This window comes from Saimiri boliviensis, chromosome 6, assembly GCF_048565385.1.
Source record: "Saimiri boliviensis isolate mSaiBol1 chromosome 6, mSaiBol1.pri, whole genome shotgun sequence".
NCBI lineage: Eukaryota > Metazoa > Chordata > Mammalia > Primates > Cebidae > Saimiri > Saimiri boliviensis.
Window position 1 is genome coordinate 99,797,961 of NC_133454.1, and position 18,532 is coordinate 99,816,492.

An 18,532-nucleotide genomic window follows, 5' to 3' on the forward strand; every position below is an offset into this window, starting at 1 on the left:
GGTCAGAACAAGAGACCAGGACTACTTCTGCTGGTCTTTTACCTGTTTTGTATTGAAGCAAAAAAAAAAAAAAATCAGTTTCTGGTTTTCATTTGGTGCCTTCAATGACCACTGGATTTACATACAGTTTATAAAAGCTCCACAGTTACTCAAGTTCATAATCAGGTCCCAAGTTTGTATTTTTTCTTCAGTGTGGAAAGCCTTGTAATCATAACTCTTCAGTTTCATCTGGGAAAGGATTGTAAGGTTTATGACTTAAAAGAACAGGCTTCAAATTAAATATTGCCTGTTTCTCAATCTCTTATCAAGCAAGGTACAGAATTTTTCAAGAACAGAGGCATGTTAAAGACAAGGAAACTGATTATGTTCCGGTTAGTTCTTACATAAAAAATTTAATTATGTATATTGAAGTGTTTTTCTAAGAATGAGGTGATGGTTTAAAATTAAACTACTTGGTTTTAAGATAGTAAGATACTGAGACCTAAAGGAGAAAAACTGCTGTTTATTTGTAACTTACACACAGATGTCTTTAGTTTGAAATAAACTTTAAACATTTGAAATGGCATAAAAATAAACACAGTGGGCTAATTTTAAATGAGAGCATTGTGGGTTTGTGATGATCATGTGAATAACCTGACATTGCCTCACATGAATAATATGGACAGAGCTGCAGGTGGACTTGATCTTTTGGTCACTAAGGGGTTGAATGAGACTTCGAAATGTCTCAGCCATAATGAATAAAGTTAAATTCCTCTCCCCTGTAGCTTTTTGTTGCTGTTATTTTTTATTTTTACTTTATTTTTCAAATTGTAGCTACAGATAGAAAAGGTTTCCTGGGATTAGGAAGTGTAATTATTTAGGCATGAAACAAAGAGTTGTTTTAGAAATTTTACTATCATTAGGAGGAAGCTTAAAAAGACAGGAATTCCATTGTCTTGTAAGAAGTAAGAAATATTTATTGATTCCCAAATGGAGCTGAAAAAAAAACCTTTCCTCTTTTAGAAAGTTGTGAATGACCCAGCGAGAGCTCTAGTAAGCTTTACTGAACCAAGCTGCTAATAGTTATTTAATGTTATTCTTCAGTGTGAAAGAATCTCCGTAGATTTTCCTTTTAATCTCTTTGAATTGCAGGCTCATAAACCTCTCTGATGAGTCCTGCCAGTGTTTTCTTAGATCCCACTGTTGAGACAATGGAGCCACAGAATTCTTTCACCTCTTGTTGTCAGACAAATCCAATAGAACACAAGGTCAGAAGGGCCTGTACTTCTAAAGGTTGAAAGATTCTTTTTCAAGTAACCACATACATTATTTGATTTTTAACATTATATTTCTCAAGAACCTCTCTTTATAATGTACTGACTTCTGTATGTAAATAGATTTGGAAGTTTTTCTTGTCTCCATAGTTGGCTAAGCTTATGAGCACAGCACATGTTATGAACAGACCTTAGTGTTCCTAGATACCTTAGAAAAAGTTGAACCCATTTACTTCAAAAGAATAAGGAATCATTTAGTATCATTGGAGTCACTGTAATAGTACACCATATGCCAGACAATGCTTTTTCTTTCCAAATGGCTGTGTTTAAAAAAAAAAAAAAATGCTTATTACCATTATGTATCAAAAATTCCAGATTTAATGTCTTGGATCTGTTCGTTTAATTAAATCACTCTCTAAATCAGTTTATGTTTTCCCAACGCTTTTAGTAGTGTCATGTTAATAGGGGAATTTTAAGAGATAGGATTTACCTTTCTAGATACCTATTAAAATGTTTTATTACCAGAGAAAAATATTTATAATATGTAATACTACAAAAGAATACTAATTTATCTGTTTTGAAAATGCCATGCCTGATTAGTAGACAATTATTAAAGCTAATTACAGGTTCCTGTAAGTTACTTTAGAGGATGGGAAGAATTAAGTTTTTTAATTATAACCACAATGGTAGACAAGCAGAGATCATTGTTTAAAAAGAAAAAAAAAAAAAAACATTGATTTGTTTGTGCTCCTTCTTTGTAATTGTAGTGGGGTTTGAGGAGAGGGAATTTGCTGTTGCCCCATTCCTGGACACCTGCCTCTCAACAAAGGATCTTGGTCACCCCCCACCGCCCACATTTAGATTCACCTTTCACTTGTGTGTACCACGTCTGCTCATTATACAGTTCTCCAGGGATCCAATTTTCCCCTGAGTTAATCACCCCTAGCCTTTTTCAGAAATTGTTAGATTACCAACCTTTTAAAGAATACTCACTTTATCAGTCTATTCTTTTTATCCTTTTATTTTCTTATTTCAATTTAAAGTGTAGCCATAAATAGAGTCTCAACACACTATCTTTAAAACTTAAAAATATATAATCCATACAGAGAAGTGCATAAATCTAAGTGTGTAGCTTGATAGATTTGCACAGTGAACACACCCATTTAACCAGAAAGCCTGTTTGTTTGTTCATTTGTTTGTTTGTTTGTTTGTTTGTTTTTGAGACAGAGTCTTGCTCTGTCACCCAGGCTGGAGTGCGGTGGCAGGATCTTGGCTCACTGCAGCCCCCACCTCCTGGGTTCAAGCACTTCTCCTGCCTCAGCCTCCCGAGCAGCTGGGACTACAGGTGCATGCCACCAAGCCTGGCTAATTTTTGTATTTTTATTAGAGATGGGGTTTCACCATATTGGTCAGGCTGGTCTCAAACTCCCTACCTCAGGTGATCCACTCACCTCGACCTCCCAAAGTGTTGGGATTACAGGCATGAGCCATGGTGCCCAACCCAGAAAGCCTTTTATGACTTTTTCCAGTTACCACTGACTCCCCATTTCCCCCAACATCATAGGGTAGTTTTGCCAGTTACATCTCATGTAACGGAAATCATACAGTATGTTACCTTTTTCATCTGATACTAGTTTTTCAAAACCAGAATCCCTAAAGGAACTTGGACTGTTTGTGCCCATGGTATAGAATAATCAGGTCAACATACAGATATTTAGACAGCCACAGAATATGAAAATATTTTAATATACTCCTTGTAACTCTGACCTCGGGCAAGGTACTAACCCTTTTTGTGTATTCTCTTTTCCTATTTACCATGAGATATGGTCTAAGCTAATCTTTTAACCAAGAAATAGATAGCTACTCTAAAGTTCCTATGCATAGAGATGAAGAAAAAATAGTAATAAAACTGTGAAAGCCACTTTTTGAGTAGGTGGAATAATAGCAATGGTTGCACATGAAATAGTAACAATGTGAGAATAACAACAGTTTCCCAGTAGATTGGCAGTTATATTTGCAAGTAATTTCTAATTTATTATTTTTAAATAAAAATGGCATCATGGATCTATTTGAATAGGTTGTCTTTTTGTACAATTAATATATTACAGGTGTTCAAGATAGGTAAGATTAAGAAAGCTGATTCATCTTGTCATTATTTCTGCCTTGTCTGATTTGCTTTGATTGATTTAAAAATTCTTAAACTATCTATAAGATACCCTGGAATACAGGTAACTCCATTATAAATTTATTATACCTGTTTTTCCCCTAAATAGGATTTAAGTGTCAATTATTACCCCCATTCCTTAAATCCGAAACAGTGTTTAATCTTTCAATGCTAGCAAACAACCCTGGTCCTTCTGAGTAAGACATTAAAATGTGATTAAAATTTTTGTCCCCATTCATGAGAATTTTAGACAATTTTTTTTTTAATTAGGAATATCTGAATAGCATATAGCCTACTATACTTTACATAGAATGTGGAAATTAAATTGTTTTGTTCAGAAATTACTTAGCATACAGATAGATTCTGCATAAGCTATCCAGTAGACATGCAGAGATAGAGGAAGGATCTCTGACCACTGGGCCTTAAGATCCTTATCTTTGGATCTTAAGGACAGTCTAATAGACTACTGGTACCCAATAAATATGAACTGGTATAATATCTGATATACTTTAATAGAAAACCATGGTGAGTTCAAAATATTGTATAACCTTTTTATCTACTTTAAAATTATGTAACTCACTAATAAATTTTGAACAGGCAGTTATTAAATATAATTAAATTTCGGGCATTCACATCACAGAACAAAGGGAAGCACTCTCAGCAGGTGAACAAGAGACTAGTAAGACAGCTAAAGGAAATTTTACTGGGGTGTGGAGTGGATTTTAGTAGGGTTTTTTTGTTTGTTTTTTGTTTTCTTCTTAAAAATTATTTACTTCTAGAAAAACAGTACAAGTATACAGGAAATATAACATGCCTTTAAAAACAAAGGCAAATGCTTCCCATCTTTGGTTGCCGTCTTTGACCCAAAGAACACTTGGTTTAAACAATAGAGTAGATGCTCCTGTTACAAATTTAGGTGGAATTCCAGGCTTCCTTGGACCTTCCATCTGCAGCAAAAACTTAGGTCCAGGAAACAGCAATGGAACATCAACACAATACATTTGTGTTGTGGGGTTACTGAAATACTGAAATAATTACTACTTTAAGTTACTTAATCTCTTGCAAACAATCAAATGTAAAAATGATTAATAGCCTTTACAATTGCATAGAGCTTTATTTTTTAAAGCACTTTTAGTGTGGTCTCATTTGATATGGAGAACACCTTTTTATTAGTCTGCCTCAGCTGCCATAACAAAATACCATAGACTGGGTGGCTTAAACAAAATTTAATTCTCATGGTTCTGGAGGCTAGCAAGTCCAAGATCAAGGTACTGGTTGACTCAGTTTCTGATGAGGGCTCTTTTCCTGGCTTGCAGACAGCCTCCTCCTTACTGTGCCTTCATAAGGCCTTCCTCTGTGTATGGGTGCATGTGTAAAGAGATTGGTCTCTCTTCCTTCCCTTTAAGGCCGCTAGTCCTATTGGATTAGAACCCCACTTTTATGGCTCCATTTAACCTTAATTACCTCCTAAAAGCCCCATGTCCAAGAACAGTCAAATTAGAGAAATGCTGTATAAAAACCACAATGAGATACCATCTCACACCAGTTAGAATGGGGATCATTAAATAGTCCGGAAACGTCAGATGCTGGAGAGGATGTGGAGAAATACGAATGCTTTTACACTGTTATTGGGAACGTAAATTAGTTCAGCCATTGTGGAAGACACTGTGACAATTCCTCAATGATCTAGAATCAGAAATACCATTTGACCAAGCAATCCCATTCCTGGGTATATACCCAAAGGATTATAAATCATTCTACTATAAAGACACATGCATACATATGTTTACTGCAGCACTGTTCACAATAGCAAAGACTTGGAATCAACCCAAATGCCCATCAGTGATAGACTGGATAAAGAAAATGTGGCACATATACACCATGGAGTACTGTGCAACCATAAAAAAGGATGAGTTCCTGTCCTTTGCGGGGACATGGATTAAGCTGGAAACCATCATTCTTAGCAAACTAACGCAAAAACAGAAAACCAAACACCATATGTTCTCTCATAAGTAGGAGTTGAACAATGAGAACATATGGACATAGGAAGGGGAACATCACACACTGGGGCCTGTCAAGCGGTGAGGGGCTTAGGGCAAGATAGCATTAGGGGAAATACCTAGATGATGGGTTAATGGGTGCAGCAAACCACCATGGCAGGTGCATACCTATTTAACAAACCTGCATGTTTTGCACATATATCCCAGAACTTAAAGTATAATAGTTACACACACACACACACACACACACACACACACATTTTTTTTTTAAAAAAAAGAACAAATTATGGGCTAGGGCTTCAACATATGAATTTGAGGGGGACACAATTCAGTCAACAGCAACCCTCCTGAAGCAGATAAGGAAGACATAACTACTGTTTTAGAGATGAACAAACTGATACACCTACTGTTAGAAAGTTAGTAACATATTGTAATTAAGGTTCAGATATTTATTTTTATCCAACTCCACACTGCTTTCTTAGTTACATAATATCTGACAAAAAAAACAAACACACAAAAAACATTGCCCTATTGCTTACAAAATAGAGGTCACTAGTAGATTGCAGAGAATCATCAAAATTAACTTTACGCTTTTCCATGTTGCATGGTTGTGAAAAATGGGATTGATTTTGACTTAAAATTTATAAGAAATGTTATGCTCTAGATTTTTCAGTCAGCTGAAGTCAGGTTGCTTTAACACTGCTGTCGAGTACTATTGCTGTCAGTGTACTAAGTGAAGTTTTTTTTTTTTCCTTTTTTTAATTACACTTTAGGTTCTGGGATACATGTGCAGATCATGCAGGATTGTTGCATAGGTACATACATGGCAAGGTGGTTTGCCGCCTCCATCCCCTCCGTCACCTGTATCTGGCATTTCTCCACATGCTCTCTCTCTCCAACCTCCCCACCCACTGCTATCCCTCCCCTAGCCCCCACCGACAGACCCCAGTGTATGATGCTCCCCTCCCTGTGTTCATGTGTTTTCATTATTCAACACCTGCCTATGAGTGAGAATATGCAGTGTTTGATTTTCTGTTTTTATGTCAATTTGCTGAGAATGACGGTTTCCAGATTTATCCATGTCCCTACAAAGGATACAAACTCATCATTTTTTATGGTTGCATAGTATTCCATCGTGTATATGTGCCACATTTTCCTTGTCCAGTCTATCATTGATTGGCATTTGGGTTGGTTCCAGTAAGTGATAAGTAAGTTAGAATTGTAGTGACCAGGCTGGGGTTGTCTTTTTAGCATTCTTCATGGTTCCAGTTAAAGTATCATGTTTTATAATTAAGTGTCATGTTTTATGTTTTACAGAAGATGATCTAAGAAGTATAGGACCAGTAGATGCTCAAGTATATCTTGAAGAAATGTCTTGGAATGAAGGTTGGAAATTTTTTTTCTCTTGACAACATTAAAAAGCATAGGAATTTTCTCTAAGGAGAAAAACTCATCGGGTATTTGGAATCTTATGAAGAAATAATAGTGTAACTTTCCATATATATGTGATGAGTGTTTCTGTTTGGAGTGTTTCTGTTTAATTGTAAACTTTATTTATACTGATTGATGTCCTCCTGTGTGACTAATTTCCAGTTATTTTTATATTCTAATTAGATGTTAGGATAAAGTTTCATAAAGGTTGTTTCGTTTTTTACTTTAGTTTTTGTATTAGTTGTCTGTGTAGTATGATAAATAATGTCAAACAAGATATTTTATTTTCATTCCTTTTAATGTTGACAAGATGAATTCCTATTAGAATTTTTTATTTTCTCTTTATGTAAAATCATAAACTGTCAGGGCAGGGCTTTTAAGTTATACTTGGAGGCTTGATTTTTTTTTTTTTTTTTTTTTTTTTTTTAACTCTCACATACTGATTGTCTTGTAGGAAGAAAGAGTATCTGTCATTCCCCTTGATGCAACATGAAGTCATGTATTTTTGCTTTTCTGTTACTAAAATTTTAGAACTTAAATCCAGTATAGTTTCCCCATTCTTCTGATAGCTCCTTGATTGTTCTGGTTAGACATCATTAAACTGGGAAAACACACTTTACTAAATGGAAGCCTTAAGTACCATACTTAATTATCTGTGCAAATGAAGAAAATCTTACTATTTGCTTGAATCTTTATATACTTTTAACCCTTAACCTTATTGTTCAGCATGAAGTTCAGATTCCCTCAAGGTTTATAAAAACCTGCAAAATGAGTGTGGATAGGAAGAAGATAAAAATAGAGCCATCTGAAACCAAAATTACTTTTTAAACGGCAAATTCTTAACTTTGTGCCCCTATGAAGTGGGTCATAAGCCTTATTAACTTAGAAAGGAAGTCATGTGTTTGCCTCTGGGACCATTCTGCCCCCAACCCCTAAAGTGAAATCCTAGAGTAGAAATTCGGTGTATAGTTAGAAAAGTTGAGGTTTTGTGTAACTGGAGCTCCTTTTTTGTGTAAGTGGTGGTCTCATCAGAGTAAACAGGAAGAAATGCTACTGTGAAAACAATACACTAGTGACATAGACTTTTCACTACTAGTTTGTGGTAGGGACACTCTAGAACATGTCATTTATCAAGGAGACTTACCCAACTGAAAAAATATAAATGCACATATGTATTATATACACACATGTACTTTTTATTTTTTTTGCCAAATACACAGACTTCAAGGGACTAAATATGTTTTGAATTAATAGTTTGTACATGTATCCCAGAACTTACAGAATTTGAAGATACAGTTTGTCTCTTTATCAACTGGTATGTATATGTATGTTTATATGTGTTTAATCTCAAATTAGTTCTTGCTATAGTTGATATGGGTAATATATTTTGTTTATAGTAAGTGTGAAAATAGTGATAACTGGTTTTTATAATTTTTTTACCTTTTAAAAATAATATAATGTTAATATCTTAATTTCAAATGAGAATATGGGGCTGGGTGCCTGTAATCCCAGCACTTTGAGAGGCTGAGTTTGGAGAAATGCAGAGGTCAAGAGTTTGAGACCAGCCTGGGCAACATGGGAAGACTCTCAGAACAGACTGTGAGAATAGAAAACAACCAACCAACCATAGCAGGACTGCATCTCTACAAAAAAAAAAAAAAAAATTAGAAATATATAAAAATAGTTTAAAAAGAAAAAAAAGAAACATAATATGGATAAGTGTCTTAAGCATCTGTTCAATCAGTAAATACATGGACTTTCTGATACAGTGAAAATGCTAACATATGGAAGGAAATATACAAGAAAAAAAATCATGAAGCATTACCATCAATGTGTTATTTGTCCCTGGAACTCCCTAAGGAAACTTGACAGTAAAGAAGATATAGAAGAATCCCATCCATAGCCAATGAATTAGTAATAAGCAGATAGTTAATCTTAAAAGTATATGACACCATTAGATGCTCATTTAAATTAAGGGTTTTTATAACTGTAAAGATGGAAATGATTTTTATCTTCATGAGAGAAAATACTGAGCAATAGCTACATGAAACTATTATTCTTGTAGGAATATTTAAAAATGAATCATAGAACTTTTGAGCCAAAATTTTTTTTCCAATTGAAAAGAGCAGTTTTAGCAGATGAAATTAAATAAAAAGTGTGATCAACTAGGAAAGGAAAATTTGTTTAAAGATCCCTTTAGGATCATTTTCAGAATAGCCATCGAAGGTGAAGCCAGAACAGAAGAAAAGTTCATCAAACCCTATAGGATAAACATAGCCATACTATGGGTTGTCCGATCAAAGGACAGTATGAAATGATGCATTTTATTGTGCTTAAAAGGCATATGTGAGCTGTTCAAATACTGAAGCTAACCTTTACCCTTACAGTTAGTCTGTTACATCGTTTGGTCATTTTGTTGGCCTTCATTCAGAGTATGTAAAATGATTTCTGTAAAAATTATCACCTGGTTAAAAAGCTTGATGGTAAAATAATAATATAAACAGAAATTTTAAAAAGATGGGAATTTTTTAGTGAACATTTAACATTTGGAGTCATCTATTACAAAACTCCCCAGTAGCCCATGGTGTCCTCTGTGTCATTTACCAAGCATATGTCAACTCAAATTTTTTCTCATTGTTCACTGAGGTGATAAAAAAAAACAAGGGACTAGGGGATATTTCACTTAGGAAAATCAATAGTTAGAATATGTACATTTTAAGATAATTTAATAATAAAAATCACTTTGAAAACATGCTCTAGTATATACATGTTGGTTTAGATAGGGAAGATGTTTGCATTTTGAATTCAAGATTAAATTATGTTTCTCTATGGAGAACAAAGGCATTGCAAAGAATAAAAAGCTGGATTAGGTGAATGAATTCGTTTTCCTTACTGATTTAAAAAAACACATAAAGTTGGCTTATTTGTCAGTTTTTCTAAGGCTGAACTTGATAGGGTGCAGGTATAAGACAGTTGAATTTTTCTGTTTTTTAAACTACATATGATGTCATCTAACTATTAATCAAATTTGATAATTGAATGAAGATATCTGATTGTATGAAATCAGTAGTCCTTTGAGACTTATTTAGCTTTAATAATCAATTATGATAGTGGTAAAATAATGTGATTGATAGGTTTTCTTTGAAAGTTACTTCTCAGAGACAGTAAAATGGAATGACCAGTAGATCAGAGATTCTTTAAGTCAAAGGGCACAAGAATTTCAACTTCCCAGGAAAATGATACACTTAAAATTTCCATGATTAGGAGCCTAAGTATTGCAATGTACTGCCTCCTTTGGGCATCTCACCTCAGCATTTTGTTGATTCATGTATCATTTGTAAACACCAAACAGAAACACACACATACCCCCACAGGATTGGGTAAAAAGAAAAACACGCATGGTGTTGTGTTTATAGACTTAAGTCAGGATTCTTGTACTAGGGTGACACTAGAAGAGAAAGTATCCAGATCTTGCACTTGATAAACAGTCTAGTTTTCTTTAAAGGATAGATTTCATGCAAAAGCATCATGCTCCTTAACAGTGAGACAGATGGGGCTGTTTTTCTTTTTCCTTCATTGTTCTATTTTAGACAAATACATTGTTGAAAATAATGTAAACTTATGAATTTTAAGAAAACTTCAAGTAATTTTCATGGGTTGCTTCTGAGCATGCCCTCTCCTCCCCAAATCCTTGGACTTCTATTTAATTCATAGCTTCAATCCATCTCCTGTACAGAGAAAGATTCTTTGGTAGATAATTTTTAGAAACACTGCCCTTTTCAAGAAACTTTTCCCAGTTCTCCTTTAAATAGACGTTATCTTTACTGAGCTTCTTTCTTTTGTTTTACAATCGCTGTTGAATAAACTCTGCACTTAGGGGTATTAGTGATATAGTTACTTAGTAGCCTTTGAAACACTATTTTGTTTTATTTTGCAGATGATCAATCTTTTTATTTGAGTTGCAGATGTGGTGGAAAATACAGTGTTTCCAAGGATGAAGCAGAAGAAGTTAACCTGATTTCTTGTGATACATGTTCACTAATTATAGAACTCCTTCATCATAACTAAAATTGTTCACAACTTGAAATACTTTAGCTGTGGTATTTAGACATGATGAGAAGCCACTGAGCGTTGTCCATTCAAGGAAATGGATTTTTTTTTTTTTTTTTTTTTTTTTGGTCAACCCTATTATTTGCAAAGAAAATATACAATTATCAAGCAGAGACCACCTCAGATTAATAGAGAATGATTGTAATTATTTATGTATAAGTTGTATTCATAAGTTGTCACAAAAAAAGACTTGGATTGTATTTGGTGAATTCCCATCTGAGAACTTTATTATTTCATTTTTTTCCTTGACACAAAGTAAGAATTTTTCTCTTTCCTAATATTAGCATGTCTCCTCTTTTAAGTGGGTAACAGTATCGTATTTCTTTATAGTTACTAAGTTTCTGATCTAACAGATAATGTTTCTAGTTGCTAAAATTATAGGCATGTTGTACACCTAGAATCTTTGTGAATAACATAACCAGTTCTCCCATAAGCAAGGGCTGGTTATGGATATTCATGAAGTTATTATTTCAAAGGTAATAAAGACAAAATGGCAAGTATAGAAAGTGTTGACTCCAATCTTGGCCCTTTATTTCCAAAGCTTGTAAACACTGCCATCTTTAAATTTAAATGTAATTTAGGAAATGGAAGTTTTTTTTATTTTAATTTTTATTTCTTTTTCTAAGACGGCTTCTCACGCTGTCAACCCAGCTGGAGTACAGTGCATGATCTCGGCTCACTGTAACCTCCGTCTCCTGGGTTCAAGTGATTCTCTGGCCTCAGCCTCCCAAGTAGCTGGGATTACAGGCGCCCACCACCATGCCCAGCTAAATTTTGTATTTTTAGTAGTACAGATGGGGTTTCACCATGTTGGTCAGGCTGGTCTCGAACTCTTGACCTCAGGTGATCTACCTGCCTTGGCCTCCCAAATTGCTGGGATTACATGTGTGAGCCACTGCGCCTGGCATAATTTTTGTTTAGTAGAGACGGGGTTTCATCATGTTAGCCAGGCCGGTCTCGAACTCCTGACCTCAAATGATCTGCCCACCTCAAACTCCCAAAGTGCTGGGATTGCAGGCGTGAGCCACCGTGCCCAGCCAGTTTTAAAAAGAATTATTTGAAATTGGTGTATTATTTTCCTTTTTATTTGGGGTATTAAGATATAGTACTGGGGCCAGGCATGATGGCTTATACCTGTAATCCCAGCAGTTTGCGAGGCTAAGGCAGGCAGATCACCTTTGGTCAGGAGTTCAAGACCAGCCTGGCCAACATGGTGAAACTTCATCTCCACTAAAAATAATTCTTTAAAAAATTAGCCAGCCATGTTGTTGTGTGCCTGTGGTCCCAGCTACTCGGGAGGCTGAGGCACGAGAATCGCTTGAACCCACAAGGCAGACATTGCAGTGAGCTGAGACTGCACCACTGCACTTCAGCCTGGGCTACAGAGCAAGACTCTGTCTCAAAAAAAAAAAAAAAAAAAAAAAAAAATTTAATGCTTATATTTATGAAGAAGGAGCCATTGCACTGCTGCTACGATGAAATGAGCTTTTATAAAGTATTACTGACTATAGCCGACTATAGATGGCATATGCTTTTAAAGATGTATTTTTCTGTGGATTTAATATTCTGTATAGAGTATAAGTCAGAACTCATTTAAATAACTTTAAGGGATTTTACCTAATTTCAAATGAGTGGGATGAGCATGTAGCTTAGCAGCTTTTTATCAATCCTGGCATTGTTAGATTGAACTTAAGAATAGTTACTATTCTGACTTGTAAATGTAGCTGCTAAAGTATGAAGCATATTTAAGAAGAGCAGAAGAACAAGAATTCAAAAGTCAGATAGTCATTTAGGTTCCTCCTCCCAAAGTATTTTTGCATCATAAAATTTAGATGACTTTTGGATTACATTTTTATTCATATATATTGAACAGAACCTGCAGAGTGTGGGTTGATTATTCATTACATTTAACAATTAAAAACAACTAAAACTGAATAGCAAATAGTTTATTGGTAAGTACATGGTTTCAACAGGAGTAATAAATTCACATTAACAGGAGACAAGTCAAAAGAATAAATGCTTACTAATTATCAGAAAATCTGTGGCTATTAGGGCTGGCACGTAAAAATCCAAAATCACTCAGAGGCCAAATCTGTAAAATCAAAATGAGGTTGAAGACAATTAGTGAAAGTAATGTCACAGTATCATCATATTCCCATTTGCTATCTGTCCCTTTTCTCTGTGCCAGATAAACACTTCTCCTTACTCATCAATCAAGAATAAAATTTTCTACATCAAAGACTTGAGAAAATAAACTTATATGTATGTATGGTTAAACTCCAAAGTTTGGAACATTCAAATATTATACATAAAATTATATGTGTGTGGTGTGTGAATACATATGTATGAATATATGGTCTGTGTTTTCTTTTACTGCTTTCAAATAAGAGTTAACTGTACACTTTCAACCTAAGGGGTTGAAAGTATTTCAATATGGCATCCGTTTAAATGTAAGGAATCCTGTAAATTATCCAACAGCTCCACGTATTCATGTGTTTTTCTCCTTACTGCCTTTGATAAAAAGGAGGGGCCAGTGAAACCAATCTTCCCTAACAATAATAAATTCACGGTAAATCTATGACTCACAGTACTCAACTGGGATATCCACACATTATAGGTAGTTTGAACCTAGGCCACTCTTCTGTACACGCTTATTAAAATATGCCCAGGATGCGATCATGGTTTTAAAGAGTTGTACAAGAGAAATTTGAATTTTTGGAAATTTAAATTAAAATTTTCTTAGGCTATAGCTAAAGTAGTATGGATTTTATTATTATGTCTATAGGAGCAGGGGCAATGGGGGAATAATAGTTTGCATATAGCTATTAAGGCCAACAGGTTCATAAAATGTATTCAATGCAACAGTTAAGTATACTGACAGCCTGAAGATTTTCAGAGATCATTTTGAGAGAAACTTTTTTTCTAGCTCAGAAAATAAACCTTACATTTTAAGCAGAAAATGGTACCTTAAAGAAGATTCGTCCTCTTATTAGTCCGTACGGAATAGGTCCATAGTACCTGGAATCTGTAGAATTCTGTAGATTATCACCTTCTAACCAAACATGACCCATTGGCACCTAGAATTAGAGAAGAAATGCAGCCCTTTAAAAAAATAAAACCTAAGTTGGGTACTATAATTTAAAAGCATGTTCTAAGGTTCTCTTTTATAGAATAGATAGAAATCCTAATATTGCATGTTTGCTTTTCTTTCTTTCACAATAAAATAACTTTTACTAAACATCAAAGCTTTCAACTTTTTAAAAGACCTATCTTTTTTTGTCATATGGTTCCCAAATATTAATTTGTTATACAAACCCCAAACCGAGGTTATAAGAGATCAAAACAGTGTGACAGGGTCATTAATTTAATAGACTTCAAAAGAGGTCATTAGGATGCTGACTGAAAATGTGCCCTTATGTCTCAATAACAGCATAAGCAGGGCACCACTCACTCAGCAACATCCTGGGGCCAATACGAAGGCCAGACCTATTAGAATGCTCATGATAAACTAAATGGTAATTGATTGTGACATCAATTACAAATAATCTCATCATTTTATTGGAGTGGGCTTGTCAGAATTCTAATTAAGATCCCTGTTCTGCCTTTGTACAGACCATATCTTCAATGCATTATACTTCCATAATGACCATGAAGAACCAGAAGGACCTATTATAAAATCATCAGTTGTAAAATTAATGATGGTGACCTTCTCCTAAATGAAAAGACTATCTCCTATAATGTTCTATGTATAAACTGGTAACAAGATTTTTACTGAGTGACAATCATAAGCATATTTAGAACAGCACACTGCTTCTTTTTTAAAAGCTGCCTGCAATATGAGACATTTGCTTATTACTATCTGTTCAATATAAACTTAAAAACTTAATTTTCCATCAACAATCTTTAAAATTGCTTTTTAAAAGTTTTTGTTTTACAGTTTTGTTATCTAAGACAGTTGAGTTACTGACCAGATCAAAATGATCTCTGTATGGGGAAGGAATTTATTTTCACTATTCTTTTGAGCAGTTTTATTTATAAACCTTACATGAAGAAAAATATCACTGCTGGGTTTAACAAGACTTTTTTAAATCTCACAAATTACCTTTTGAAAAGTAAATGTATACAAGAATGTAAAATTTGAATTTCACTTAATTAAGCGATTTTAAGATTCTGGAAGGTCTTATGTACAAATATTTGCCAAAAACCTTCAAATTAACTCTGTATTTTGATACATTTAAATGTTAAATTTATTTGTAGAAAAAGGACGTAAGTTTACTGAAGGAATATCAGAAAGTATATGATCATTCACTTTATTAGTGGAACTAGTTTGTCCAAGGGCCAATAGCAAGGCCACTTCCTCGCTGTCTAATAAAATAGACATATGTGCAGTGAAGCATAAGACTGCTCTAGTAGAAAAATGTGTACATCACAGTCATCGAAAAAGGAACAAAACAGTGAATCTGGAAAAGCGAAATGTTCTTAAGTGTTACTTTGATACAGCTATAAGGTGAACATCTTTCATGTTTAAATTTCCACAGTTTCTCCCTCAAATGTGCTTTTTTCTGAGTTCTAAAAACAGGTTATGCATATGAATAAATAAAGCCATGTAGTTATGGATACTAATAAAAGAAAAATATTCTACAAACTAATAAGGCAACATACTAACAATCTAGGGATACCTTTGTCTGACCATCCCATTGATGGTAAACCAAGACCTGTGATGATCTCTTCATGAAGCTTTCCCTAAACTACCCTGCCCATACCAACTTGATTCTTTCCAGCACTTAACATAAAGTCAGCCTTGCTTGGGGCCCTATGTTATAACCTTTAACATTATTATTTTTAACCTGCTTGGCTTTTCTGTCCGTTTTTACTATTTTATAACAGAATAAACCAACAGACAGTAATGCTTTGATTTTAATTTTTTGAGTGTTAATGACTTTTATTACATTATAGTTTGGTGCAAAAGTAACTTCAGTTTTCGCTGAAAAATACATGTAATGATAAAAACCGCAATTACTTTTGCACCAATCTAATAGATTTTTGCCAATCTGCCTGGTGAAAAATACTATCTTTGTCTTATGAGTTAGGCTGAATCTCTTTTCATGTTTAAGAGGCATTTTAAATACCAGCCCTTTGTGGTACAAGTGGCAAATATTCCCAGTTTGTCATTTCTTTTATCAGCCTTTGGTTTCATGTCTTCCGAATTTTGATTCTTTGTTAGAAAGGTTTCTTTTTTTACATTTAACTATTTTTTTCTTTGGGAGTACGTCCTGACAAATGGCTATAAGGCTTGGATGAATGTTTTTAATTTTGTAGAAAAACGACCTAAGTTTACTGAAGGAATATCAGTAAATATTCCTCATTTTTGTAAATAATGACTGATTTAGCACCTTGGTAATATTTTTCAGTGCATTTATTTGATTGTTGGCAATGTAGAATATTTTTGTGTGTTTTCTGATTGTATTTAATATCCAGTGAATAGTCTGTGCCTACTTTATATGTCTTATCTATGTGAATTATATAACGCAGACAGCATTCATACATTTATTGCAAATATTTTTTCCAATCTATTTTTTGTCTTTTTATACTTACTATATTCCACAACGTTTTTAGTATTTTATACAGTATTTACTTTTATATCCATATGCTTTCTTAAAAAATGATTTTAATTATTTACAGCACCTAAACCAAAAGTGGAATTCAAATATTTGCTGGTGGTTAAATACTTGTAAATACAAATTATTTGAAAAAACAATGATAACTGCCATTAGCTAGGTCACTTTTGTAGCAGTTACGACCTGAGTTTCTTTAAAATTAGCAATATACAATGAAGTATCATCTCTGGAGTAATTTTTTTTTTTTTTTTTTTTTTTTTGAGACAGTCTTGCTCTGTTGCCCAGGCTGCAGTGGCATAATCTTGGCTCACTGCAACCTCTGCCTCCTGGGTTCAAGCAATTCTCCTGCCTCAGCCTCCCAAGTAGCTGGGATTACAGGCACCCCACCACCACACCCAGCTAATTTTTATATTTTAGTAGAGACAGGGTTTCACCATGTTGGCCAGGCTGGTTTTGTACTCCTGACCTCGAGCAGTCCACCCAACTCCGCCTCCCGAAGTGCTGGGATTACAGGCATGAGCCAACGCACTCGGCCATTTCAGGAGTAATATAACTGCAGAAAGGAATCTTCTAAAAGAAACCTAGAACATATCACCAGTAGCCTTTCATTTGATAATTAGCCTGTACTAAGTTAGAAGTACTAAATTTGATATTTAGTCAAGGAAAAAGAAAGAGGTTCAAATATGAGACATGCTAACTCCTCAGTACCTAAAATCCATACATGTTAATGACCATTCATCCATTTACAGTAAAGGAATAATGCCTACATCTTACAGACTTAACATTTCATGTACCATACACAAATCAAGGAAACAGCTTTATCACTGATGTTACCTTTAATCTAACAAGATCTCTATAAACAAGAAAACCTCTTAAGTATAGATCTTTTAAAATCAAAGCAGTCACCTTTGCTGATCCACCTCTCTATAGATTACAGGTTGAGTATCTCTTATCTGAAATGCTAGAGACCAGAAATGTTTCAGATTTAGATTTTGGAATATTTGCATATACATGAGATATCCTGGTGAAGAGACCCAAGTCTAAACACAAAATTCATTTTTCATATATACCTTATACATATAGCCTGAAGGTAATATTATACAAAATTTTTAATTTGTGCAAGGAACAAAGTTTTGATTATGACTTATCATGTGAAATCAGATGTGGAATTTTCCACTTGTAACAGAAAGCAGATCACTAGTTGACTGGGTCTAGGATTGGCAATAGAAAATTGACTACAAAGGGACAGAAGGGAACTTGCCAGCATGGAAGAAATATCCTGTATTATTGTAGTTGTGGTTAGATAAGTGTGTACATTTTTCAAAATGTCTGTCTTGTGGCATCACACAGATGCTCAAAAAGCGTCGTGGCATTACACAGACACTCAAAAAGTTTCTGATTTTGGAGCATACTGGATTTCATATTTTTGGATTAGGGATACTCAACCCATACTCAGTCTACCAGTAAAAAAACATGTTCGAAATTACTCCCCCTTTAAAATATATGATTGTTGGTATAGGAGAAAAGAGTGAATACTTTCTTTCACTTTTAAAATCAACTTTATAGAGGTTATTTCATATAAAGTAAAATTCACCTATTTTGACACGTTTTGAAAAATGTACACACTCATCTAACCACAACTACAATAATACAGGATATTTCTTCCATGCTGGCAAGTTCCCTTCTGTCCCCTCATAGTCAATTTCCTATTGCCAATCCTAGACCCAGTCAACTAGTGATCTGCTTTCTGTTACTAGAGACAGTTAGGCCTGTTGCTGAATTTCATATAAATGGAATTAAAAAGTACCTGTTTTGTGTCTGCCTTATTTATTTTGTAAATTTTTATGATGAATCTATCTTGTATGTAAAAGTCACTCATTTTTTACTGCTGAGAATTATTCCATTGTAAACCAGAGTGTTTATCTATGAACTTGGTGATGGGTTGTTTGCAGTTTG

The 18,532-nt window shown here is 34.3% G+C and overlaps 2 protein-coding genes across 9 annotated transcripts in view; one reads left to right on the forward strand and one right to left on the reverse strand.

The window, feature by feature from the left end:
• Positions 1-18,532, forward strand: part of DNAJC24 (DnaJ heat shock protein family (Hsp40) member C24) — an 84,377-nt gene that overhangs the window by 46,291 nt on the left and 19,554 nt on the right. For 2 of the 4 annotated variants that reach the window (XM_003919954.4, XM_074401280.1), the window contains exons 4-5: positions 6,735-6,803; positions 10,786-11,066. In XM_003919954.4, the coding sequence (XP_003920003.1) occupies positions 6,735-6,803; positions 10,786-10,916 (200 nt within the window). In that variant the 3' untranslated portion in view covers positions 10,917-11,066. Of the gene's footprint in view, positions 1-6,734; positions 6,804-10,785; positions 11,067-18,532 lie in introns of those variants that run through there. The other 2 variants (XM_074401281.1, XM_039471182.2) reach the window with 2 other exon arrangements.
• Positions 12,890-18,532, reverse strand: part of IMMP1L (inner mitochondrial membrane peptidase subunit 1) — a 70,769-nt gene continuing 65,126 nt past the window's right edge. For all 5 annotated transcript variants that reach the window (XM_010332644.2, XM_010332690.1, XM_010332559.2 and 2 more), the window contains 2 exons: positions 13,925-14,035; positions 12,890-13,050 (listed from right to left, as the gene is read on the reverse strand). In XM_010332644.2, the coding sequence (XP_010330946.1) occupies positions 12,982-13,050; positions 13,925-14,035 (180 nt within the window). In that variant the 3' untranslated portion in view covers positions 12,890-12,981. The remainder of the gene's footprint in view (positions 13,051-13,924; positions 14,036-18,532) is intronic.